Source organism: Dermacentor variabilis, chromosome 8, assembly GCF_050947875.1.
Source record: "Dermacentor variabilis isolate Ectoservices chromosome 8, ASM5094787v1, whole genome shotgun sequence".
NCBI classification, from domain to species: Eukaryota; Metazoa; Arthropoda; class Arachnida; order Ixodida; family Ixodidae; genus Dermacentor; species Dermacentor variabilis.
Genome location: NC_134575.1, coordinates 133,817,459 through 133,843,643, shown reverse-complemented (window position 1 = coordinate 133,843,643; position 26,185 = coordinate 133,817,459). Strand labels below are relative to the sequence as shown.

Genomic DNA, 26,185 nt, shown 5'->3' with positions numbered 1-26,185 from the left:
AAATCGGAGCCCTCCTTTTGGCGTCCGGGGGCAGCTGTTTTTATACTCTCGCAGTTGAGGGCAAGAAGGAACCCCTCAAAAGACGAGCACGTGAATGTACAATGGGCTAATGGTGACGCACACTGTCGAAGCGCTGCCGTAGCACCATGTCGAGCACGATCTCGTAGCACCCTGTCGAGCACGATCTCGTAGCACCCTGTTGTAGCGCTGCCGGTCGGGCACAATGACTGTAATGAGAGGATGATCCCTGCTTTGGCATCGCCTGTTTCGGGCACAATGACTGGAATGAGAGGATGATCCCTGCTTTGGCATCGCCTGTTTCGGGCACAATGACTGGAATGCGAGGATGATCCCTGCTTTGGCATCGCCTGTTTCGGGCACAATGACTGGAATGCGAGGGTGATCCCTGCTTTGGCATCGCCTGTTTCGGGCACAATGACTGGAATGAGAGGGTGATCCTTTGCGGTCGCATCGCCGCAGTCGCGCCTGGAAACACCTGCCGATGAGTGTTGCGGCGACGACGATCGGGCCAAAATGTCTGCCGCCCCGCCGCAGTCGCGCCGGCAAAACCACGTGTCGCAGGCGAAACGCAACAGTACCAAATTTGTAGGTACTTATTCGCCGAAGCGCCATGACACGCGCCCTAGATCCTTTTATGCATTTGGTTTTGCTCCCCTGGCTGTGCCAGGGGAGCAACACCAAATGCAGGCTGGCCCCCTGGCTGTGCCAGGGGGCCAACCTGCAGGGGGCCAACCTGCATTCGCTGAGTTTAGGCGGTGTAGGTAAATTTTAATTCTGAATGCTTAAGCTTACCCTACGCTTACCTTAAGCTTAATTTGTATGCTTATAGCCAAAGAGAAAACCACCCCTTCGTCCGTCCCGTAATAAGACGACCGCTTTCGAGATAGCGCCCGCAGTAGCGAACGAATTTGCCATTGTGCTGCCTTCAGCTTCAACAGCAACGAAGCGGTGAAAACACAGTGCTAGCTGACGGTGCTCTCAGTTAACGCCTCATTCTGCAACTTTCGCAAATCGCTTTGAAGTCAAGCGGTCGCGCGTCTCTTTAAGACTATGTAAGCGGCAAAAACACAGCTGAATCTATGAGCTGTTGGCACTGTTTTATGAGCATCGCAGATCGCTTTCAAGCTGCGGCCCACGCTGCATTGCCATAAGGAGTCGCCGACTGAGTACGCTCATGGCTCAATAACAGAGAATTTTAGTGCGTCCAGTATTCGGGCAAGCGCGGGCGGTTTGCCGGGTGAACGGGGGCGTAAACGTGAGCGGCCAGATTGGTGGCGCCAGCTGTTGGCGCGAAGCTCAACCACACAAACACGGAGCCAATTGATATATTCTGCTTAGCTGCTGGTGTAAATTTTGGACAGCGGCGCAATCGTGTGGACAATTACGCCGCTGCTGAAAATTTGCACCAGCAGTGAACCAGAAGATAGTCGCTTAATGTAATTTTAGCTCTGTGTTTGTCTGGTTGAGCTCTATGCCACCACGGCGGCTGCACCGCTCCGGCCGCTGACGTTGCTCCCGCTCATCCGGCAATCCGCCCAAACCACCCCCGTTTGCCGGAATAGCGGACACCCTAAAAGTCTCCAGTGGTTTCACGCGGATGAATAAGGCGCTGAAGAGCGATAACGGCTTATATAATGATCGGAACCGTCATCAGCACACCTCGGGCCTCCACCTACAGTACTTTGCTTGCGTCGTCAATGCTCCTTGCGCCACCGTCGGCACGACTTCGCGTCGCCACTGTGCTGTCAGTAATTGCCTAATCTTGAGTGCTGTAAATGTTCGTATTATACACGAATATGAAATATACTACTAATCCGTGACTGAGACTTGCAACGCACTCGCAAATTCTTGTAACAGTTTTCCTTAAGTATGTAAATTCATGTGCTCAATTTGTCCACTTTAGATGTTTTAACAGCTGCAGGATACAGAACTGCAAGATCTGTTTTCTGTGCACAGTTACGGATTTACAAACTACGTATGCTTCGCTTTTATTTAGGTTAGCCAAGGTTTAGGGAGTTTGGCAAAAAAAAAATGTCAGATGCGAAATCAAAATCTACTTTCTAGGGTCACTGCAATTTACTTTCCTTTTTTTCCCAACTGCAACAAATTGCATTCAAGGCGGTCCAGCCTCTTACGCATATAAGCATTTAAGCATTGTAGATTCATTCTGACCAGAAAAAAAATTAATGCGTCTCGACTTAAACCTCCGTCGTGAGAGGGGGGATGGGGGATCCGGGTAGATTTTGACCACTTGGCGCTGTTTAACATTCAGCTAAGACGGTGCACGAGTGCTTTTACACTCCGACCCATCTACGATGCGGCAACCTGCAACCTCATTCTGCAGGATCGCAACGTCAAAGCTGTTGCGATACCACGACTGGCGGTTTCCAGATGAATGCCACAAGAGTCCGAAAGGGTTTATTCTTTGCTTACGTAGTGCAAGCGTGCCGGGCAGTCAAGAAAGCGCTATCTTCTTCTCTTTGCACCAGCCACGTATCACCTTGCTGATGGACTCGGCCTGGGAGTGACTCTCGGTCTTCAGCATCTCCACGATCTCCCGCAGGCAATCCCTGCGTTGGGGAAGGGACCGCTGGCCATATACCTGTTTAAAGACGTCTACTAACAGGCTAACACCGAGAATTTGCAAGCAATACAATTTAGGACGTTATTCTCGTTCCGTCAAAATATGGACAAGGCTGTCGTTAAAGTCTTTTCACATTGTAAATGTTTGCGAAAGTATTGTGTCGATGTTGTAAAATCAATTTCAGATCGAGCAACGAACACTACTAATTTTGGCACCAAATAAATGAATTATCGTACTTTAATGCGACGGCTAAGTATTGCACGCGTCCTGACATTTCTGGTGAGAAGTCGTTCGTAAGAACATTTCAGATTTCTCATTAGAACATCTCCTTCCCGTTTTAGTCACTGGGGTACAGCAACTCCTTCGCCCATTATTACAAGTTAAAGTCGCAGAAAATGTCATATTGGCACTGCGACACTTCGTTGCCATGACGCCAATGCGCTAAAAATGGCAATTATGTTTGCTGATCCTCGGTGTTACCTCTGCTGTTTTATATGTTTCGCGCAAGTAGATGCATATTCCTTGAAGCTATAATAAAATGAATTACCGATTAGAACATCCTATGACAATAAGCAGATAACTTTTGGTTATGCCAGCGGAAACTAGGCTAAGTAATAATTTTGCGAGAAGATGAGAACATGCACTTCTTGTCAGCGTTTTTATCGTGTTAGGCACCTTCATTTGAGGTCAGTTGGGCAAGTGCGGTACGATATCACTGCATCCACGTCACGGTGCAGCGAAAACTGCAACCGAAAACAGCTACAATTCATAGGGGATGGGCGCATGATGAATAGAATTCCTAGCCTCACAATGCCAGAGGGAGCTCGAATACGAGTACCCTGTGGTGACGTTAAAAGAGGAGCAAGGTCTGAGAGTGATATTGCAGTGTGAGAGGAAGGCCATGTGCATCGCATTGACCCCTCTACAGGGTAAGTGACAACTCAACAATGGCGAAGCAGATCCTCCTAAGAATAAAGATATGTATGCCCTAGCTTCGTCCCTCTACACCTTGGGAAATAGTTCTCTCACAAACGCCACCAGTCCAAAGAGAGCTCCCAGCTCTTAAGCAACAATATATTCGTTGACGTGAACTCGACGCGGGCGGGTCGAGTCAAAAGTCCAGCTGGCCTTGTCCAACTCTACAGTGTTAATGAGCACCTCGCCAAGCGAGTTGGATCAATTAACCCACCTCTTGCAGGCAGGTTGACCGAACTCCTCTGGAAGCTCACTTGGTGCAATCGGCTGGTGTCTACATGCGTCCGACCATAAATTTCAAGCCGACAAGCTGGCTGGACCCAACTTTACCGCGTTCATGTAGGTGTAATTAATTATCGCGGCGCTGTCACGCAGGACACGCATGAACAACCAAAATAAGTACGATTCAGACAGCTCAGAGAATAATATTGTCGTTTGAAAATGCATTGGCGGAGCTACAATTCTGACGTCCTGTCCTAGGTACCTCCTTTCCGCTCCCTATGTACAAGTGTATACCACCCTGAAGATTCAGCAGGAAAGGGCAAACAACTTTAATTAATCCCTTCACTAACATGTCCATCACTCGCATTTACCACAAAAAAGCACCTACATTTCGGTGAACAGTTTCACAAGAGAGCTTTTAATAAACGTGAAGAGGAAAACATGAATACAAAACATGAATGGTACCTAGATCAATTACATCGCATCATTCGCACTTGATTACTGCCTCTTGACGTCTCAGTGACTAAGGTTGTACCTTCTGTTTGCGGAGGCTTTCTCCGTGATGCTAAAGGACCAGATTGATCTCACGAATAATTTTCCTACCCCAACGCTGCGTCACAGGAAGCCGCTAGTGGTAGCTTTTGACAGACTTCGGGAGGACAACAATGAATGAAACCAGGTAGCATTTCCTTTTTGCCATGGTCTACTCTGAACGCGTCAACTCTTTCAATGATAAAGAAGGAGGTGCGGGTAAAAAGATTCCAGAACGGTAACACGGTTTAGGAGGCGCTTCGTTTGAATTTACGGCCCTGAATAACTTTAGAAAAATTGCCAGAAAATAGCAACATTTTAAAAAATGAAGCTTGGAGCGCCGCAGTACCAAAAAGAAATATCGCAGTTCGGTAACTGGTATGTTTTAGAGCACTTAGAGTGTAAAAATGTAATAAATGGCTTGATACCTTACATGAGATTGTTACCCTCATTAAAAGGGTTCAGAAAAATTAGTGGTATGTTACTGAGCATTAGACAGTATACAATTTTTCCCCTCTTTAGATGGCTCGGTAAGCACGATTAACACAATGGCGATGTTTCACGTTCCTTTGTAGCAGGGTTATAAAATTAACATTATCTTTCCTTTTTTTTAAATCTCACTATATTCATAAAATATCTTTGTTTATGAGCCAAAAGAAAACATGGTTCCTATACAGTTGGTAGATTCTTACTTTTTTTGCGCAAGAAACCTTATTAAATCTGATGCATTTGAAGCCTAGAAGATTTCTCAGCGTCCATGTATTTTACGAGCTCCTGAGATTGACGTACCTCTTAAAGACGGGCCTAACGCTTTCCATTATACCCTACATATAGGGTGAGTTCGAATTCTGGCCACAATCGGAGACAGTCTACGTACATAGCTTAAGCCTACCAATTCATTCCTAGCTTTCTCTTGAACGTTCACGAAAACAAAATGCTTAGTCTATCAATCAATCAGTAAGGCAGCTTCCAGCCCAGGTTACGAAATGCATCTTCAACGGCCTGGAAGACGCATGGGAAGATCATGATGATAATGATGGTGGTGCTTATTAGCATTGTTCTTGAAACGGGTCGGGTACAAATAGTCTCCTAGCCTGTTTCATTTATTCCGTTTTTACTACTTGCATCTTTATGCAGCCTTTTGCTCGTCTGATCTCGATCTTAGCTTTCGTATTTAATACCTCTCGCTAGACTGTGCCAGTACCTACACTTGTAATGACTCCGGTTTCATCAATGTCTTCCCTGCTTTTCCTCCACCGATACACTAATCGTCTCCTGCTTATCACGGCTGATGAGCAGTTAATCTCTCCACCTGCTTTGAATCTCAACGCTTCTGGAGGGTGGGCACTCGCTACAAGTCTGTCTAGGCGAATATCTCGGCATTTTGTCACAATGTGCAGAGTCGTTTCCGGGCTTATACGTTTCAGCACATACGTGCTTCATTCTGTGGCGCGAATTTGCTCGGGCAGCCAGCCCGGACCTCAAATAGCAAGGCACTGCCCTTTGCGTTATCGCACAACTTGCTTCCTGATTTGTATTTTGTCGTTTTCTTGTAAATCTCCCCGTTCTTTCTTTTCTCAGGACGTCAATGCGCTACGCCACCGCGAGTTGACAAAAAGAGGTAAGAAAAGCACATATCATAGCTTTATTTTACGACTTCGCATATGCGAACTAATAAATGGCACATAGAAATTGTGCCTAGGTATTATTATTTTTTTTTGTGCACAGAACATCATCCGATCGAGCCTGCATGCCTTTTGCTCCGACGCCATCTCGCTTGGAGAGCCGAGTAACCGCCATCGTTTTTCACTTCGACGCTGTCTTCGTGAAGCCGTGCCTGACGCTTTCGTCAAAATTGGAATCAGGCTTAAGATGTCAGCTGTCCGCTTAGTCGTGTACTCTGCCGTCTACGACGGGTATTGGAATTAGAGAAGACAGTTGGTCTGGTTGGTGCTTATTCTAGTACTCGAGACATTGTCAACTATCGTCACGCAGACTTCGGACGACCAGGAGAAGCACACCACATAGAACAGCGTTGCCTTCTTTGTGTTTCTTCATGTCGTCCTACATAATAATTATTATTTTTTGCACTATTTCACAATGTCTCGAGCCTTAAATTACAGCCATACTCACGGCTCGTCCCTCCCGGCAATCACCCTCTGGAAGGTGCCCACGCAGGCTCCCCTCTTGCCCTCCCAGTATTCCGGGTTGGCGTCCATCTTCTCCAGCAGGTCGAAACCTCGCGCAGCGTACAGGAAGTGGCCCATCTGAAACAACGAAACATGGTGCTCAAGTGCAGTCCTCATTTGCATTTATTTATTTATTTATTTATTTATTTATTTATTTATTTATTTATTTATTTATTTATTTTGTTTATTTGTTTATTAGTGGCAGCAGCATCGAGTGACACTCGTTTCTCGCGCAGCACTACTGTTGCACCTCCTGAGATGACCAGGGACGATATTCAAAGTTAACCTGAAAAATAAATAGAAAAAATAGTACAGCAATGGTACGAGCGTGTTCGCGCGGTTACGACGAAGGACGCCGATGAGCCAGATCTAGAAGAAGACGACGACGAACGCGGGAGTAGTGGCACGAGCGCGTTCGCACGGTTATGCCGAGGGACGCCGATGAGCCAGGCCTGGAAGGCGACGAACGCAGGAGCAATGGAACGTGCGCGCTTACGCCGAGCGACGCTGATGAGCCAGCTGTGGAAGACGACGTTGACGAAAGCGCAAGCAGTGGCACGAGTGCGTTCACGCGGTTAAGGCGCGTTTATAGTCCGACGTATTCGGCGCGCGGGCAAGCGTCCCTCGCGGTCAGTTACGTTACGCCGGTTACGCAACGCCAAACAAATGCGATCCCCTCTATACTTCGGCGCTGCGCGCTGTACGCGGTTCTCTTGGGAGCATGCGCAGAGCGATCGCAGACACGCGCGCCGCTCGCCGACCCGCGGGTCGTCTGCATTCCGTTCGCGCCTTTTTCTTTGCATCCGTTTCGCTCCATCACGGCATCGCGGCTACTACGAACCATGGCTAGGATTTTATCTGCGCGACAGAAACTTTCTCTCGCGTTATTAGTGCACCGCCTGCGGCGAAAGCGCCGGCGCTCGATGTATGTGCGAGAGATTTTCGCTGAGCGGAAAAGTACAGGCGAGTACCACCAGCTTGTGCAAGAACTACGACAAAAGGACCCAGAGTACCATCTCAAGTACTTCAGGTAAATACACTTCGCATAAAGGGTGCGCTTTATTCTTGGGTAGATTTTATCTCGCTGAGAAGTGTGTGAGCAGATGTTTTTATTTCTATAAAAATGCACGAAGTGAAACCTTGTATTATGCTTTGTAGAGCCGAATGCTTTCACACTCCGTGACGCTGCTCGGGCAACAATTTTTAAAATATGGCTTTACTGTATGTAACCTGTCGTAATGGGACTAGGTGTTGCTTTGAACATGCTTAGTGCATGCTTGAAAACCGTTATGTCCAATGACTTCCCGCACAGGATGACCAAGGCCTCTTTTGATAAACTCCTGAGCCTTGTCCACGACCGCATCCTCCATCCGTCGAACCACAAGAACCCAATCAGCCCAGGAGAAAGACTGGCAGTCACGCTGCGGTAAATATTGTGACATTTACTTATGTTCCGTAGCCTATTTACCGAGATCCACTTGTTTTTATCTGTCACAGCGCTCTACCTAAGAGGTTACCGTCTGTTTCTCGCTGTGAATAGTATTTCCTATATTTCTCCATCAAAGTGAGCACATAACCTCTGGATAAGGTTTAGAAAATTTTCATTCTTTCGATCGATCTAGTCTTTATGCAGCGCAATAGCAGGGAAAACGATCGTGTGTCGTTTAATCACTTCTCGCGCTGATCTTTCCAAACGCACATTTTCTTTCCACATGCATGCCGCGCATTTGAGCCAACGTTCCCGTGAAAAAACAGCACGTCACAAATGGCTGAATGCTTGAACATAGCTGAAAACAGCTGTGGTGCCCCCCCCCCCCCCTACCCTCCAGCTTGACTCTATATTAACAGTTCTTTTCAACTGAGTGGCACTTTACGTACGTGTTACCCAAGAATTCTGTTTCTGGAAACGAACAGCAATGTTGTATTATAATTAAATATTTCTTTTTCTACCTTTCACAGGTTTCTGGCAACTGGTGGTTCTATGATCGACATTGCTATGAGCTACCGCATGCATGTAAGCACGGTATCCGGCATTCTGAAAGAGACCCTGCCTGCCATTTGGGACTGCCTTTCCCCACTTGTGCTGCGAGAGCCGACCTCAGAAGAATGGGAGCTCATCAGAGAGGGGTTCGACAAGAAATGGGGCTTTCCCAATGCTGTCGGGTGCATAGATGGCAAACACTTCGCAATTACGTGCCCTGACGAGAGTGGTTCGGAGTATTATAATTACAAGGGGTTTTATTCATTACTGATGCTGGCAGTTGCCGACGCAAACTACCGCTTTGTACTGGTAGATATTGGTGCCAAGGGCCGACTCTCTGACGGCTCTTTCTATCAAAAAAGCCCGATCAGAAAGAGCTTTGAAGACAACACACTTAACTTGCCTTCTGGTTATAACGGGTGGCCATTGTGCATCGTCGGAGACGCAGCATTTCCCTTGCGGCCTTACTTAATGCGCCCTTACCCCGGCAGACAACTGAATGACACGAAAAGAGTGTTTAACTATAGGCTCTCAAGGGCACGCCGTTGCGTTGAGAACGCGTTTGGAATTTTGGTTTCCCGGTGGCGCTGCTTCCTAGGAACTGTTAGTGGTGATGTGGAGTTGCTAACGGACATGGTTAGTGCGGCGGTGTGCCTACATAATTTTCTGCTGTTCGACAATGCCTATTGCCCTAATGATTATGCTGATAGGGTCAGTGGCGACAGAGTGCAAGAAGGCAGTTGGAGGCAGAGTATAGCGTACATAAACCAGCAGAGTACTGGCAATGGCAGCCGCTCAGCTTCAGATGCCATGAGAATTCGAGATGCCATTGCAGAGTACTTCATGTCCCCAAGGGGTTCTTTGCCATGGCAACTGAGGGTAGTCAGGCGATGCTAATGCACAGCATGAAGTTGTTGCCCCTCTGTCTGTAAACTGCGTTCTTTTCCATGCAAAGCAAGCAAAAGTCACACATAAGCTCAAAATGTGAAACTTCATTTATCAATCTCGTGATCGGTCAGTTCAGGAGTTATACATGGTTTGCACCAGTGACATATAACACGCGTGTTGCGACGGTTCTTGTAACATTTGCGCTCCTGCTTCTAGTACAGGCATACCACATAAAGTTGTGTGCTTGTTTCGTGTACCATGTTATTGAACTGTTTTCGTATATAACGTTTAGTTTGAACACATCAAGGTGTGTAGGATTATATTGCGGAAGGCATTTGACCTATAAGTCAACATGTGCTCTGTGAGTAAACATATGGCGGAATTTCAGCAGGGGGCCTCTTTTCATTCTTGTTTCCCATCAATAGAAGTCTCAAAGCACGAGATCACCTGTAAGAGTATAAAGATGTGCTATTTGGTCTCGGTGATTCGAAAGCATTTTTCCAGCGTAAAATTAGACAGTGTGTAGGAAAGAAACACAAGCAGGACAAACACAGGACTGGGCTTTCTGCTGCTTGTGTCCCTTTCCTATGTCCTGTCTAATTCTGCGCTGAAAAAAAAATGCTTTCAAGTTACCAGGATATCACACACACCTTGCATTGCGAATAAATGAAGCGGTGAAAGAGGCAGGAGACTACTAACTACATCGAAACTTGCAATACTTAAAGTGAAACAGGTCAACAGTCAAACAACAAATATATCACAGCTATGCAGCTGACTAAAACAATAGGAACATGAACACAATGATATCAGGAAACTGCACTGCATGGCAGGAAATGCAAAAAAAAAAGGAACTGCAATGTCCTTCAGCTTACCAAAAGAAACAAAGCGCATTGCACTTTGCATTGCATTGCACCTTGCACTGCGAAGAAATGAAGCGGTGAAAGAGGCAGGAGACTACTAACTACATTGAAACTTGCAATACTTACAGTGAAACAGGTCAACAGTCAAACAACAAATATATCACAGGTATGCAGCTGACTAAAACAATAGGAACATGAACACAATGATATCAGGAAACTGCACTGCATGGCAGGAAATGCAAAAAAAAAGGAACTGCAATGTCCTTCAGCTTACCAAAAGAAACAAAGCGCATTGCACTTTGCATTGCATTGCACCTTGCACTGCGAAGAAATGAAGCGGTGAAAGAGGCAGGAGACTACTAACTACATTGAAACTTGCAATACTTACAGTGAAACAGGTCAACAGTCAAACAACAAATATATCACAGCTATGCAGCTGACAAAAACAATAGGAACATGAACACAATGATATCAGGAAACTGCACTGCATGGCAGGAAATGCAAAAAAAAAGGAACTGCAATGTCCTTCAGGTTATTAAAAGAAACAAAGCGCAAATAATGTATTTGCTGTCACCTACGCTTCAAAAGGTATACCTTAATATTAAGCCTCATACTGGTCAAATTCTGCTAAGAGTTCCATTATTTTAACCTTAAAGCGAGAGGCAATTCTCGTTGGCATCCTGTCAAGGCTCATGGCAATAGACTGCCCGAAAGCCTCGTTTTCTGTGGTGTGTTTGCCGAGCTGTGAAAGGAGCTGCTCCTCGAAGTAGTCACAACTCCTTCCTTTTTTGGACCGTTTTGATGGTGGCTCGCTCACTGCAAAGTCTTCCTGAGCGGCAGGTTGACCAGGACTAGCTGCTGCAGGCTCCAAGTCATCAGCGTTGGCGATGGGCGATGGTGCTGATGAATTGCCTTGTATTGCGTTAAAGATTTCTTCTGCTGTGGAGGCGCTGTCATCACCTCTTGGCACGGCACCTGAGCCCACGTTGCAGGTAGTCCTGAAAAAAAAAAAACAGGTTCGACTCTAGTTAGTTCAGTTTTCTCGTTTCCTTTTTTATTTTACTGCAAAAAGAGTGCCAATGTCTGTCGAGTCAAACAGCGTTACACACAGAGATGAAGACGAAAGTAAGACAAACACATGAGATCTAACTACAACTGATGTATGCAATTCAGTTTGAATTCAGGGCCCACGCAATTGTCTTGCCTTCGTTTTCGTGCCTGTGGGTAGCGCTGTTCCAATACGCAAAATGATGAACGAACTGTCCCAATCGTCCACGTTAGTACCAGTTTCACAAAGCAAATATGCTGGTGTTGTGAAACGTCAGTGAGTAAAGCCTTCCAGAAGCAGGAGCCACCTCCCCGACCGATATCCTGACCCTTTGCAACCCTCGACCCACGCACTAACAGCAAAGCCGCAAGCCGAACAACCAAGCAACCAAAAGCCAATGCACATGTCATGTTAGCCCAAAACGAAGTCTACGCCAGTTCCAAGAATGGAGTTGGGCCGAACTCGTGAAACCAAACATGCAAAAACACACAACACCAAAGCACAATCGGCAGCATGAGGATTCACAGAATTTTCGCAACAGATGTCGGACCGTCCGGCAAGTTTATTTGATGGCATGTTCGGCATTACTCTATCTTGCGAAAGCTGGCAAAACGTTCATCTGATTTTACTACGGATTCGGTCCACTCATCTCAGTGCCGCATAAAAGCTGTGAAACATTCCGAAATGACGAGCAATTGCTGACAGACTTCTCCAGGGTCTTCTCCCGAAGCCATGCTGTTAAACGCGATACAGCGCAGCAGTTCATAGGCAGTTACATGAAACAAAAGAAAAAGCAAAAAAACGGATTCTAAATCCTCAAGTACGGACGGCGAAAGTCACGGTACAAAAGCATAAATTAACGAAGGAGGCTCAGTGCACAACATGTGCGTGAACGTAGCACCCAATTAACGCCGTACAACGAACACACTTCATGCGCGTATCTCCACGTACCTCAAGCAGCGAAAGCAAACTTTCCGAAACAAAGAGAAACCAACTCACTTTCTGGGACGACCACAGTTCTTGTAAAAGCTCATCGCATCGGCAAACTCCCACGTCTGCCTCGCGACGTAGGCGCTGCCGCTCCTCGTTGCGAGCTCGATTGCTTTGAGCTCACGGGTAAAGCGATCTCGGAGCTTCTTCCACAACTTGTGGCATTCTTCAACTACAAACGGAAAGGCGGGACAAAAAATATCGATCAAACAGTACGGTGCATGTAGCAAGTGGCATGCTTCGGCCGAGAAACGTGCAAATGAAGCCGAACACAGCTCACCTGTAGAGAGACCGCTGCTGTGCCGTATCTGTTCCCACGCGTTCTCTTTGCGCTGTTGGTCCCTGAAATCGAGTCGCTTAGTGTCGTACACACAGGGGTGTTGTTTTATGGCTTCGATAAACCTCTCCACCACGCTATCCGATGCAAGTTCAACGTTTGAGCCGCTGGCGCCACTCATGTTGTTCGCACAGGCATCCGCCATTTTCCTCCGCGCTATGCATTGTGGGTCGGCGCGGTCGGCGGCGCCGGCGCGCGAATGGAGCAAGAGCCAAATCTGCGCCGGGCACGTCGGGGCGCGCTGGCAGCCGCCGGTTACGTCGGCGCTGCAGTGCGTCGGGCTATAGAAGGAGTTGTTTTCGCCAACGTAACGTAGCGCGTGCGAGCGCGCGCGCGCGCGCGCGTTACGTCGGACTATATTTACGCCTTTACGACGAAGGACGCCGATGAGCCAGATCTGGAAGAAGACGACGAAGAACGCGGGAAAAGTGGCACCAGCGCGTTCGCACGGTTATGCCGAGGGACGCCGATGAGCCAGGCCTGGAAGGCGACGAACGCAGGAGCAATGGAACGTGCGCGCTTACGCCGAGCGACGCTGATGAGCCAGCTGTGGAAGACGACGTTGACGAAAGCGCAAGCAGTGGCACGAGTGCGTTCACGCGGTTACGACGAAGGACGCCGATGAGCCAGATCTGGAAGAAGACGACGACGAACGCGGGAGCAGTGGCACCAGCGCGTTCGCACGGTTATGCCGAGAGACGCCGATGAGCCAGGCCTGGAAGGCGACGAACACAGGAGCAATGGAACGTGCGCGCTTACGCCGAGGGACGCTGATGAGCCAGCTGTGGAAGACGACGTTGACGAAAGCGCAAGCAGTGGCACGAGTGCGTTCACGCGGTTACGACGAAGGACGCCGATGAGCCAGATCTGGAAGAAGACGACGAAGAACGCGGGAAAAGTGGCACCAGCGCGTTCGCACGGTTATGCCGAGGGACGCCGATAAGCCAGCTGTAGAAGACGACGTTGACGAAAGCACGAGCAGTGGCACGAGTGCGTTTGCGTGGTTACGCCGAAGGATGCGATGAGCCAGCTGTGGAAGAAGACGTTAACGAAAGCGCGAACAGTGAGTGACACGTGAGCGTTCGCAAGGTTGCACAAATGAGCCGGTTGGGGAAGAAGACAATGACGAACGCGCGTGCATTGGCACAAGCACGTTCGCGCGGTTGCACCTACCTACGGCAATACTCACCTCAGAAACGGGCGTTTAAGCGTTGCGCTCTAATACTGTCGCACCAACTTGTAGTCTTGTGCGGCACTATGCTTTCCTGCTCACCCTTTCGCAACACTCTCCTTTTCCACTTCCTGCCTCATGCTTTTACTGTAGCCTCCTCCTCCGCTTTTCTCCTCACACTCTGCTCGCTATTGCCGTCTTTCATCTCCCGCTGCACTCCGCATTCGCTCTTTCATCATTCGCTGTTATCGTTCGCTCTGTTACGCCAAATGCCGTGTCACGCCGAGAAAAGCCGACGCTTAGCGCGGGAACGGGAACCTAAGAGCTGAGGTCTAAAAAAATTCAATAGAACAAGTTAGTTGTGCAAAAGAGAATGGCGACTTTGTACTGGTGATCAGTCCTGGATAGCAAACACGATGGTTGTGACAAAGTTTACGTTTTATTAACAGCTTTGAGAAAGGAATATTTTCGAATGACAGAGACGTAATATTTTTCGTTGGAAGAGTAAAAATTTCGCCCCTCTTTCATAGGACTTTTTTGTCGAAGAGAACAAATATTCCGCCAAGAAGGAGGGCTTATTGTTTCACAGCACAGGACATATGTTGCTAGTTTACAGGTGCATAAGTTGAAGAGGCCAGAGAGAAGGCTTCTACAAGAGCAACCATATGTGCCTGCGCTCTTAAGTGAGACGTCTACTAAACTTGCAGAGGGCAATTTTGTTAATCAAGATCGTTTGTTTAGCCTTTCGTGCTTAAAAATTGTGCGTGCGGAGTGTTGCGCGGCTATATGTTCTAACGAGATGTCATATGTAGCCTCTTGTTGGACAATAAGTTCACCGCGAGATACGAGGCCGCTTACCCAGGCATATGTTATGTATGCTGCCGAGATGGCGTACTGCGCACTTACTATCGATGTTTTTGCCCTTTAAGATCCTGTAAAAATACGAACTTACATCTACGTCAAGAAATATTGTTAGTCTGCGTATTCAGATTATGACAAAAGGATATTAGGGAGGCCAAATGGAAGCATTCAGTTTACGAGCTGCCACATCATACCTAGAGCTTTAGGGGGATTTATTTCTCGCATGTAGCATCCTCATTCTTTTCCTTTTTTCTTGCTTTTGTATGCGCTTAAATCTAGCAGCTCCATGGTGAAATGATAACCTTATGCAGTTGGTTGTTCAGGCAACATTTTTAATCTACTTTTCAATGAACTTATGTTTGCAGTATGCATCACACAACGACTAACTACACAACTTTTTAACGTACAGTTTGTGAGGCCTTCCAGCAGGAGTCACAAAGTAATTTTCCTTGCTTCTGTATCAGTTTATTTCTTCAAGGGTAAATACAGCAAGACAGTGCGAATGCCCAAAGAGTACAACAGGACAATGATTCGTTTCTTTCGCTCCTGCCTTCAGCGAAATTTGAATAAAAAACAGCACAAAAACACTGCCATTGCATTTTGTTCTCCGTACGAATCCACTCAGCTCACAATATTAGTTGCATGGCCACAGTAGACGCAGATATTGCTAGATCCTTCTATTTTGGAAAGAGAGTTTCATTATGATGACAACTATAATCATGCTAGTACAGGAGTTTGATTCGTAATCTTCAGGTAGCTGGAGGAAAGGACATTTTGAATTACCTCTCGTGTATTTTGTCACGTAAAGATTTTATGTGCACTATTCATACCCATCCGCAACTACACACAGAACCCACAAAAATAAAAGGTTTTCCACCACATCTGGGATTGAAATTCATAAGCCGGAGGCAACATACTGATCGAACCTGGACGCGCTAAACCGCTGTGGCACTGCGGTTTGCGATTTGTGAGGGGTTTTACTCCTCACAGAAGCTCTGACAGTGGTGGCGTCTACGCACGTAGTTTGATGACCGCGAGACGCAAACTTAGAGCACGAACACTGCGTTGGGAGAGTAGCACAGATTTTGTTCTGCAGAAGGTGGCGTCGTACGTTGCGAGCACCTGGTGCTCTCGCAATGAATAACTTCAAAAAAATTGTATAAAGCTAGGTGATTTCTTTTTTTTTTTGCATTGTTCAGACGTTGATAAATGCTTAGCACAGCACAACATACAGACGCTGTCCTCACTTTGTAGCAGTCATTGGCCAGCAGTTGGAGCAGACTGAAGGACTCGCTTGAGGTGTCCATGCTCTGGTAGAGTTCCCACGCCTGCTGGGGCTTGCCGTTCATGATGTCTGCGAGAGAGCATGATAGCTGTGAAGGAAAAGTGTCGCTACGTCGCGCACTCTGCGTCAGTTTTGATGGCGTGCTCGCGAATGTGCAGCAGGAGTCATGCGCACTACAGACGCAAGGACCTGTGGGTACAGTTCACTGCGCTGGGAGCCGGCACACAGCGCACTGGAAACGTCCCTTACAGCACGTACGTAGACATAGGGACCAAAAGAACGACGAAGACAAGCGCGTTCTTTCGGTCCCTCTGTCTATGCACGCGCTGTAGGTGAAGTTTGCAAAGGAATACCGACAAGCCCGTGGCCAAACTTTGACACGAAGGTCGTACACTGACATAGGCTCCACACCACACGAATGCTATAACAGATTATTGCGCACGAATACAAGTCGTTATCAGACGGTGGGAACGTCGTAATCCAAAAAGAGTTCATGAGGTCGACCGAAGGAAAGTCGAAGTTATGTGGCGCCCGCTTCCGGACTATCCCGGCAATACGAACACCTCAATGAGGACAACGGGGAAGTTTTTAGGTCCAGCTGTTATACCTCTACAGATAAGTCTAGGAAGTATAAGTGGTCTAATTACTCACCGAGCTTACTTATAATTGGCTGCGATTTTTTTAAGGATGCGGTAAACCTTATACTATGTTTGGGAGACGCTTTTTTTAATGCGTCAACATTCTTTGGAGAGCTCCCCAGCCCTGCCACGTTAAAAGTGTGATGCCCCATATCGGCACCAAAATGCGTAATTTGCCAAGGTTAGACGTTTAATCGTTATGATTGTGTAAATGTGGATAATTGGTACCTTTATAAGCGTTTAGCAACAAATTAAAGAGAGCGTGCCCATAGAGATACACAGGGCTCCATAGAAAATGCGTGGGGGAAGCTTATAGTAGGAGGGAGCCGACATGGAATTTGGAGTTGGGCAAACTTAAGATTTGGGCTGGCGCAATGTCCACTTGAACGCTGCTGAGCGACCTTCGAGTTATGTACTTGCGGGCAAGCAAGCGCTCACGCAATATCTCACGCGTTACTGCGGCAGCTGGTGTTCGCGTTCCCCCGCTGTGCCCCTTGGAGACGCGCGTGTGCCTAGAGTTCCGGCTCGATTGGAACGATCTCTTCGAAGGCGCCGTATGCGGCGAGAACATCTGATAATTGTCTCCTAAAGCCTAAGCATTCTTTATCCTCGGAAAGAACATGTGTAGATGTAAGTAAATAAAAGTAAAGAACTAAAAGCAAGTAAAAGTAAGGAAAAGCGAAGTCACAGCCGAGCCAAACAATGCTTACGCATTAGTACAGAATTCTTAGAATTTCTCCAGCTTTTTTTAGCGTGCGGCACTCTAGTGCGCATGCAGAGAAAAATAATGAACAGAACGTGCAAATCTGCAATGCAACTGTACGATAGGGGCAGGAATAGGTAGCGCAAGAGGGGATCATGAACTTTTTGATTCAGTTTCAAACGTGCCGCAAGCTTCCGCTGAGTTAATCGCGACAGGCGTGGTTTCATGCATGGGGAAAGAGTCCAGCGAAGGAACTTGCGCTTCGAGTGAACTTTGTGCGCATGCACTACCCATGTCGACGCTTCGCGCCGTTAGATGGCGCTGACCTGCCGGCCAGTCTAGAGTCACTGGAAAAAAATTTCAGAGTACTGCAAAGGTCGGAATTTCAGTGGCAACACTGAGCGGCCACCGCCATATACCTTCCAAGCCGACTGCGTCGGGGGAAGGCCGCCGTGTTGGAAGAGCTTGATATTCGGTGACACATCGGGTTGAGTGTTCACTGAAGTACAAATACTTTGTGCCCGTATATAATGGTTGCTAAGAACGAAAATAAAATGTTATGTTGTGCGAAGTAATGCAGCCGGTGGTTGTTTTGCGCGCCGATCGTGTTTACTGCTGGAACTGTGCTACGATTGTGGGCAGCAGCTTACCGCTGCTATCGGGAGCCTATGCACGCGTTTTTTTTTTTCCCCTTCTGCGGAGCGAGCTACGAAGGAAACATTTCGTCACTTCGAGCCGGAATGAAGCAAGCTTGTGCTTTTGGGCATGAAGATCGCGGACCGCCGTCGGCTTCTGTTGAATGTTTCCAAGCAGGACGAAACTAACACTTGACAGTGTCACAGGCACGTACGTTCATTGTATAATATCGCAAGCTAAATGGGATACATCTAATTTAGTTTGTAAACGGATACAGCGCGTTCTCGATTCTGCCGGGCGACTTCGCCCGCCGTATGCGCACGACACACTGCGACTGCAGTGTGCGCACCGGTGTTTGGCCGTGATCGTAAGAGGATCTGTGCACAGCAGGCGTAAAAACCAACTTCGATGACCATTTTGCGCACTAAATCTTGTGGAAGGCCAATGTGAGCCATTTGCGTGATTACAGCAACGTATATGTACTTCTCTACACTGATAATGAGCGAGAGTTTGCTACATTGAGATTTATGAACGCGGCTGTCTAGTGCGTTCATGAGCGGCTACTCTTCTCAACTTATTTATGACTGTTTTCTTAGACTGCCAAGATTTGCTGCCTGTGTAAAAAAAAAGCAGGAACGCCCGCTCGCGACGCAGCAGTTTTTTTTTTCTAAGTTACATAGGCGATGTATCAAATTCTTGCGCTTTTAGAGCGGCTTATGTAACATTCATAGTGACAGAGTGAAACTAAAGCTACTGGGTGTTCTGTTGTTTTGTATTTCTTGTTATGCATCAAGCACAACATTATTTGGGTATGCACCGTAGCATTTCAACGTAAAACATAATATGTAGGCTGACTTCAGTTCATTGCATGTGCTCGGCTTACAAGCTCAAAATTTGAAGCATGTGCTGTCAATATCACCTGGCCATTGGTTTCAAGCTCGAAATGCGTATGTATACATGAGCAAAGGATAAGTGGAAAGAAAGGAGGTATTATGGGCCTCGTATTGACCATGTTTTTATTGATTGCGATCGTCACGATCTGCGAAAAACAAGTGCCATATGGCTCGAGCGACTCGAGGCGCGAGCGCGCTCACGTGCGCGTAGAAATCATGCGAGTACCTGGTGCACGTGAGGACGCAGAACTCTTGCAAGAGAATTGTGCCTTCGCGTGCCACGAGCACGGAATAACCGCGTGTGTTGAGCAACAAACGCGTACACGTGTACCCGCGTCAAGCGTGCAAGACGCGAATGATCCCTGCAATGAACTCCTATTTTCGTAGCATCGCTAACACCGCGTGCACTTCGCTTAAATTTCTGAAACATTGCCGAAAAGCACAAGCAAGGTGTACGTATACCTCGCACACGCGAGTGTTTTTTGTAGGCTTGAAGTTCTCCCAGCCGATTCTGTGTAACCACGCAGAACGACGCTCTCGGTCATTTTTCCCTGTCGGACTCTAGAAAAAACTCTTTCCAGACTCAGTTCGGTTGCTGCATACGAAGGCGCAGCAGCCAGGCGTGACTTCCTTGCAGTCAAATGCGAGCGCGACAATCGGAACACACACACACACACAAACACACACACACGCACACACACACACGCACACGCACACGCACGTATGCACGCACGCACACACACACACAAAAGACGTAGGGAACCTGCGCTGCCTGCGCTCTAACTCAGCCGGCCCGCCCGGCGCTTGGAAGGTATATGGTACCCCAGAGGTCACATGGTATGGTTGGGCCAATGAACGCATCAGCGGCGCGGGGAAAACGGATGCGGTACTCTGAAATTTTTTCCGGTGACTCTAGGCCAGTCGACGCTCGCACGGTACTGTTAAAGAATCAGTCGGCTGTACGACGCGCGCGCACGCACGTTCGCGGCAGCGCACGGCAGCGCAGCGTACATCCTCATCGTCCTATGCCCTCCACCAAGCGCAAGTGCGTAATTAAACTAATTGATTTTCTCAACGTGAACTGCGTCAGAAAATTCTTAAAGTACGACTTAAACAAAAGCTGCAGACATGATAGCTTCGGATTTTACTTCGAATATACGAGAATGACGGCATCCTCACGTGACGATAGCACCTAATGACGTAAGTTGATGACGTCATCACGTCAAACGTGACGTTCCGCCATGACTTCTTCGTCATGTGATGGTGTCACTTATGACGTCATGTGATGCCTCTTGGAGAAGCTGCACACTGTGCGCTGCTCGCTTCTTTACACTGTCTCGGGGTCGACCCACATTCTTGTGTGTGCACCACGCACGCGGACACGAAAAGTCTTGACTAACTATAGGTTAACACCTTCGCTGTAAAAAGAAATAAAAATGTACCGATGCAGCAAGATTTAAAGCCAGTATCTCGTCATTGAAAACAGTGCTATTAAGAAAACAGCTACTGATGGGCGCAGAAAATGGTCAGAATCGACGCGTTACTTCGAGCTGTGCATACTGATCGAAAACGCACCTTTGTGCGCTTAGCGGTGACACAGCTGCTGTCGTGCGAGAAACCTAGCTATTTCCACAAACCTATCAATTTCGTTGCCCATGTAAAAAAATAAAGAAAGATAGCAAGTGCAATAGCGAAAGCGAAGGAGGCAATTTTCCTGCTTTGAGCCGAGGTCAAACGCGAGGCCATCCAAAGTCAGAGTCTCACGCCGATGTGCGCTGAACCCCATGCGCCCGCTTGCTGGCCGCTATCGCCCATGCGACGCGCATGCTCCACGCGCATGCGGGCGCTTTCCGACGCACCCGCTTATACGCCGCTACCGACCTGAGGCAGTGTTGCCAGATTTGGCTATATATAGCCAAATTGGGCTACAGAAAAAAATTTTGCCGTCGACGTGGGCGAGTTGGCTACGTGGCCATAATTGGGCTACTGAAAATCTGCGACTTGGCTTTATTTGGGCTATAAGTGGCGCCCTAATCCACGCTCCAGATGTGGCTATAATTGAGTAGAAACAATTATCCATGGCTATGTTTCAGCTGCCTGAGCCGGCAACATGGCTGTGCGTGTGTGCATGCGCGCAATGGCTCCCCTCTCCGTTCTACGAGCCGATGACTTTGATCTTTGATGCACCTAAATTTACACCGCGCTTTACCGTGCGAACATTTGGGCCAGCAACATCGTCTCATCTCGATCTTATCCCGATACCCGACCACCGGGTATCGGGATGAGCCTGGGAGTATTGGGTGTTTCACAGCACACTGTACAAACATGCCTATGCTCAGAAATGTAGAGCAATAAAATAGGGTTGAGTGGTCGTGGCGCCGGCATGAAATAAGGGACGTAAGTCCACGTAACGGGGACTGCTTAACGCCTGCTTCACCTCCGCCGATAGTAGCGCAGTGTTGCACAATCTTCGGGATCACTCCGCGTATGCGGAGTGGTTGTCGAGCGGCGCATGGGCATTACTGAACTAATTCAATTCCTCAAAGTAAAATGCATCAGAAAGTTCGTAAGGTACGACTGACGTACAACCTACAGACATGACAGCGTCTGATTGTAATTTGAATATACGAGAAAGCATATTTTCGTTACCCGGACATTCGAACACAAACCCCTTTTACAGCTGCCGTTTGAGACCTGTCTGAATGGGCACTGCGCGCTCCGCTCGGTTCCTTGCAACACCATCCATATGGCACTAGCATTCACGGCAGCGGCGGCGCCCGTTTTGTGGGGGAAATGAAAAAAAAAGAACCAGAAAGATCGCCTTTGTGCATGCATAAGTTTCGCCGCCAGCGTTTGCCGGTAAACATGGTTCATAAGCTGCCGTTGCCAGGAAGCACGAGAAGCAGTCGGGGATCTTTGAATGCTATCGCGTTGCGCTCTTAAAGGCTCAGCTTAAAGGGACTAAGAATCAGTTTTCATGGTACCTATATTCTTTAATCCAGTGGAAAGCTTACCGGTCAGAGTGTTTAATCAAGAAATGGTAACGCGGAGAACTCTGTAGAACATTTTTATCAGAATTTTTCGATCTACAGTGAGGATGTAGTCGCTCATTGGAAGCATGCTGAGAGCGCGATAAAGACGCCGGCATTAGTGGGAGTCAGACAAGTGCGGCTGTAATTGCGAGAAAGTATTTTTTTCTCTATCAAGTCAGCATTCCTGCGATTCACGCTTTCCGAATTCTAAGTATTTCTACAAGATTAGCTACGTGTTTTCATTGTTTCCTGTCCAACTGCGTTGTTATTTAACCACTAAAGAGGAAACCAATCGGATCGAAAACAAAAGCGACGATTTTACAGTGATAGTCAGTTCATCGTGTTGCCGTAGCCATGCGTCCACTTTTGATTTCCGAGGCATAGAATAAAGCGCAAGTGTCTAATTATATAGTAACTGCAATATTAGGCAAGAATTATGTTGTACTTAATTACAGCCGCCTTACGTAAGGTAATCTCATAGGCTACATCCGAAGTACCAAGATTTCACTGCCTGGCCTCGCCACTTACTGGCTTTTCAGACTTTCTTTGCCAATTTGAAATCATAATCCCTACTTCAATCGCGAACAGCGTGCTGGATTCTGTCACTAAAAATCATAGGCATTTAATTTCCATCAACGTCTCATAACACATTTTGGACAGTTGTCAGCCCCTTTAAGCGTCCTCCAAGTTTTCTGTTCGTGCTTACATTAGATATTCATTTCGATAGGTTCGCCCTCTGGAGCGATTCGCTGGAACTTGAGTTTCCGGGGCCAACTAAAAAGTTTTCGGTGTGTAAGCAGGATGTCGCTGTTATTGTGAAGGGTCGACCGTCACGGCGTGACGGACATCTTGTTACGACGGGTTGTGCAAAACGGCATTACCGTAGTCGAATGTGAAAATGTAGGTACAAATAAAACTGCAAATAAGATGGCTATATTTGGCTGCCAATTTATTTAGCTCTTTTTTGTGTTTGGCCACATTTGGGCTACACTTTCTCTAGCTTTGGGCTACGCCGCCTTGTCCGACCTGGCAACACTGCCGACCTGGAGCCTACTCTTCTCACTCGCCGGTACGGGCGTGCGCCCCACAAATAGAAGCGGCTCGGTTGCGCTATGTCACGCGTAGGCCACTAGTCGCGCATACAACAGCGGGCCCTCGAAAGCATGAAGTGGAAGGGAAGCGAGGGCTCTGCAGAGGTGCGCCATGCGAACCAAAGCGACGAGATAGGAGCCGAAGCGACGGGCCGACGAGATGCGCGCGGCCGTGGAGCGCGAGCAAGAACAAAGGCGATGCGCGGCCAGAGAACAGCGGCACGCCAAGCGTACGGCCGCCGAGCATGCCACCGAAACCAAGCGGCGCTGATTGGAGGAGCGCCACTTGTGTGGACACAGACGCGTACTTTCAAAAGCACTTTGTCGAAGACGAATTCGGCGCATAGTGCACCGTCTGCGGCCGCCTCTGGTTCCGATCGTACCCTGTCAGGGTGTCACGGCTCGCATATGTTGCGGTCCACGAGCAAGAGTTTCCCCAGAAGGCAATAAGATTGTTCGGGTGTCAAAGGGGAAATGATTCGCATTGACTTAGATAATGATCGAGGGTGGTTTCTGTCGGGATTTCTTTTTTTTCACACTGCTTCATTCTTCGCAAAAGAGCTATACATTGACTCACAGCATCGGGTCAGCCAGCTCTGGTAGATGTAGCTCGACTTTATCTTGTCGCTCTGAATCATCAGGAACACCTGCAGTGGTCATACAAAAAAGAAGGCACTGGTCAATACGAAGAGCACAACTTCCAATAGGCATCCGGAAATTTCAACCGCATTTAGGTGGTGGACGTGGTGGTGTTGCAGCAGGCGGCATTTACATAGCCGGCAATTGTTCAACCTCAGCCTCAACCACATTTAGTCTTACTGCGCAAGGGGAGTACCCTCAGCATTAATTGAAAAGTGAACGACTAAAAAGAACAGATCAGACCACCTGCTACTCGCCACTATATGAGTGCGAAGTGCAATCATTCCGTATCTTTTTTTTTGCATTCTTTCTATGCTTTAGAAAGTGGACCATGGTTACAATGGTGGGTGAGCCTGGGTTCAATCCACAAAGCTTTTCATTAGTAAGTCTGATTGGCCATTGGTTAGTAGCACTGGCTAATGTGTCCGACATCGCAATTAGCTCGCACCTGCCCGTGCGACGAATTTTATTGGAAGGACTAATTTTTCTGTCTTAGAGTACAAGCATTGGAATCATGCGAACTAACGGACTCTCAAGTAACCAGAATCCAGAATATGCACGTCTGTCAAGCGAAAGGAGTGCCCATTGGCGTGTTCACTCTTATTCTTCCTTTTCTTTCTATTCTTCGTGACTAGCCTGACGTTATACCCATCGTGAACGCCGTTGCCAGCATGTCTTGTCTTTTCTGTCATTTCGTCTTAATTATAGAAGAACGCCCTCAGACTGGGAATTAGACCGGGACAAGCTATTAGACTGGGAAGGCTTAGGAGTGAGCATCAATGGCGAATGTCTCAACAACCTTTGTTTTGTAGGTGACATTGCCTAGTTGAGCAACACTGAAGATGAATTGCAACAAATGTTTGAGGACCTTAACCGAGAAAGTGTGAGAGTATGATTGAAGATTATTATGCAGAAGACAAAGGTTGTGTTCAATGGCCTGGCCCGACAAGAATTCATGACCGCTGGTGAAGCTCCAGAGTCTGTGCATGAGTACGTTTATATAGGTCAATTACTCACAGGGGACCCTGATCATGAGACAGAAATTAATGAAATAAAGAAAAAATGGCTAGAGCGCATACAGCAGGCATTAACAAATCCTAACACGGTGTTTACCACTATCGTCGAAAAGAAAAGTATAGAATCATTGCATTGCATACAATCATTCCATTTTATAGAGCTAACATATGGGGCAGAAACTTGGAGCTGAGGAAAAAGCTGCAAAACAAGTTTAAGGACCGCGCAAAGGCGAGGAAACAAAAAAAATTTAGGCGTAACGTTAAGTGGCAGGAAGAGAGCTGTGCGGATCAGAGAGCAAACGGGAATAGCAAATACTGTAGTTGACATTAGGAGAAAAAAATGTAGCTGGGCAGGCCATGTAATGCGTGGGGCAGATAACCGGTGTACCATTAGAGTTACAGAATGTGTGTCAAGGGAAGGGAAGCGTAGTCCCAAACGGCGTAAAATTGGGTGGGTTGATGAAGTTACAAGATTTGCAGGCGCAAGTTAGAATCAGCTAGCGCAAGGCAGGTATAATTTGAGATCACTGGGAGAGGCCTTCGTCCTGCAGTGGAAATAAAACTAGGATTATTGTTAATATAAATATTATTATTATCATCATCGTCGTCATCATTGTGGGAAACGCGTTACGATATCCAGAAGACACAGCCAAACGTATCCAAAGTATCCACAGCTTGTATGTAGGCAAAATCTTTTCTTGTTTACCTCCAAAATCATTGCATAATTCGTTGCTCGCGCCCATTCCACGAGCCGACATGTGCCTGTCAATGTTATTGCTTGTGGTTTTTGTTTAAGTACCACGGAGGGGGGGAGGGGGTGGCCTTCCTCATTTAGTGGGAGTGGGCTCGCCCGTTGTTTTAGAGCTATAAAAGCGGTGCAATGTGCCATGACGGAATGATTACAATGCAGTGATAGGTTAGCAATACTACAAGTGACCCTAAATTTTGATACCCTTCGTTTGTTTTACCACAGTATAGCCATCGTTGCTTTCAAACGCTTTCTGAAAGCGATTTTTCACCGATATTAGGGATACTAACGCGGTACTTAAGCTCTACCTATTTAATACTAGATTTTGCTTATCTAGCAGCCAAGGCACTTGCTGTCTTGACGTAGGTGCACAAAATATGCTGTAATTCAATCGCGTTCCAACATTGCAATAGGTATCCCAGCAACAAATATGTCATTGAGTTATTTTAGTCGCGTTTAGCTTGTCACCAGTAGACTCAATGCAATTGTTCATGCGGGCAACAGGCAGCACACGGCCCTGTGGACAGTAGAGTGGACGATTGAAGTTACCTGCGTGCCCTCCCCCCCCCCCCCCCCCCTCACGCATGAATACATGAAACCACGAAGTTTCTAATCTAATTTCTGATTACACCACGCAGTTATTAAGTGCGAAATCGTACTGAAGCACCTCTTTCATATTAGAATACCTCTAGATGCAAAGCAACAGCCATTCCACACCTAGTACATTTTTAAAACACCAGTCTAGCGGCAGAAGCAATACCCTCAATGCACCTAGCTACCTCATTAAAATACCAGTTCACAAGAACTTCCGAGGTGTTTCATTTATATCGACAATCAGCAATAATG

At 47.4% G+C, this 26,185-nt stretch overlaps 2 protein-coding genes across 3 annotated transcripts in view; both read right to left on the bottom strand.

Annotated features, from left to right (window-relative positions):
* Nucleotides 1-2,423: 2,423 nt before the first annotated feature.
* The window catches only part of Ttc26 (tetratricopeptide repeat domain 26), a 144,930-nt gene continuing 121,168 nt past the window's right edge, over nt 2,424-26,185 (bottom strand). Inside the window, exons 13-16 of the mRNA XM_075702906.1 lie at nt 23,514-23,583; nt 15,906-16,012; nt 6,467-6,600; nt 2,424-2,591 (exon numbers count right to left, since the gene is read on the bottom strand). Of these exons, the coding sequence (XP_075559021.1) occupies nt 2,477-2,591; nt 6,467-6,600; nt 15,906-16,012; nt 23,514-23,583 (426 nt within the window). The 3' untranslated portion in view covers nt 2,424-2,476. The remainder of the gene's footprint in view (nt 2,592-6,466; nt 6,601-15,905; nt 16,013-23,513; nt 23,584-26,185) is intronic.
* Nucleotides 9,749-12,989, bottom strand: LOC142591284 (uncharacterized). 2 transcript variants are annotated; one of them, XM_075703615.1, is made up of 3 exons: nt 12,570-12,989; nt 12,299-12,461; nt 9,749-11,249 (listed from the first exon to the last, which is right to left on the bottom strand). In XM_075703615.1, the coding sequence occupies exons 1-3, from the start codon at nt 12,769-12,771 to the stop codon at nt 10,853-10,855; spliced, it is 762 nt and encodes a 253-aa protein (XP_075559730.1). In that variant the 5' UTR covers nt 12,772-12,989; the 3' UTR covers nt 9,749-10,852. The 2 variants fall into 2 exon arrangements, with proteins under 2 accessions (XP_075559730.1, XP_075559729.1); XM_075703614.1 differs by having other exon boundaries at nt 12,299-12,989.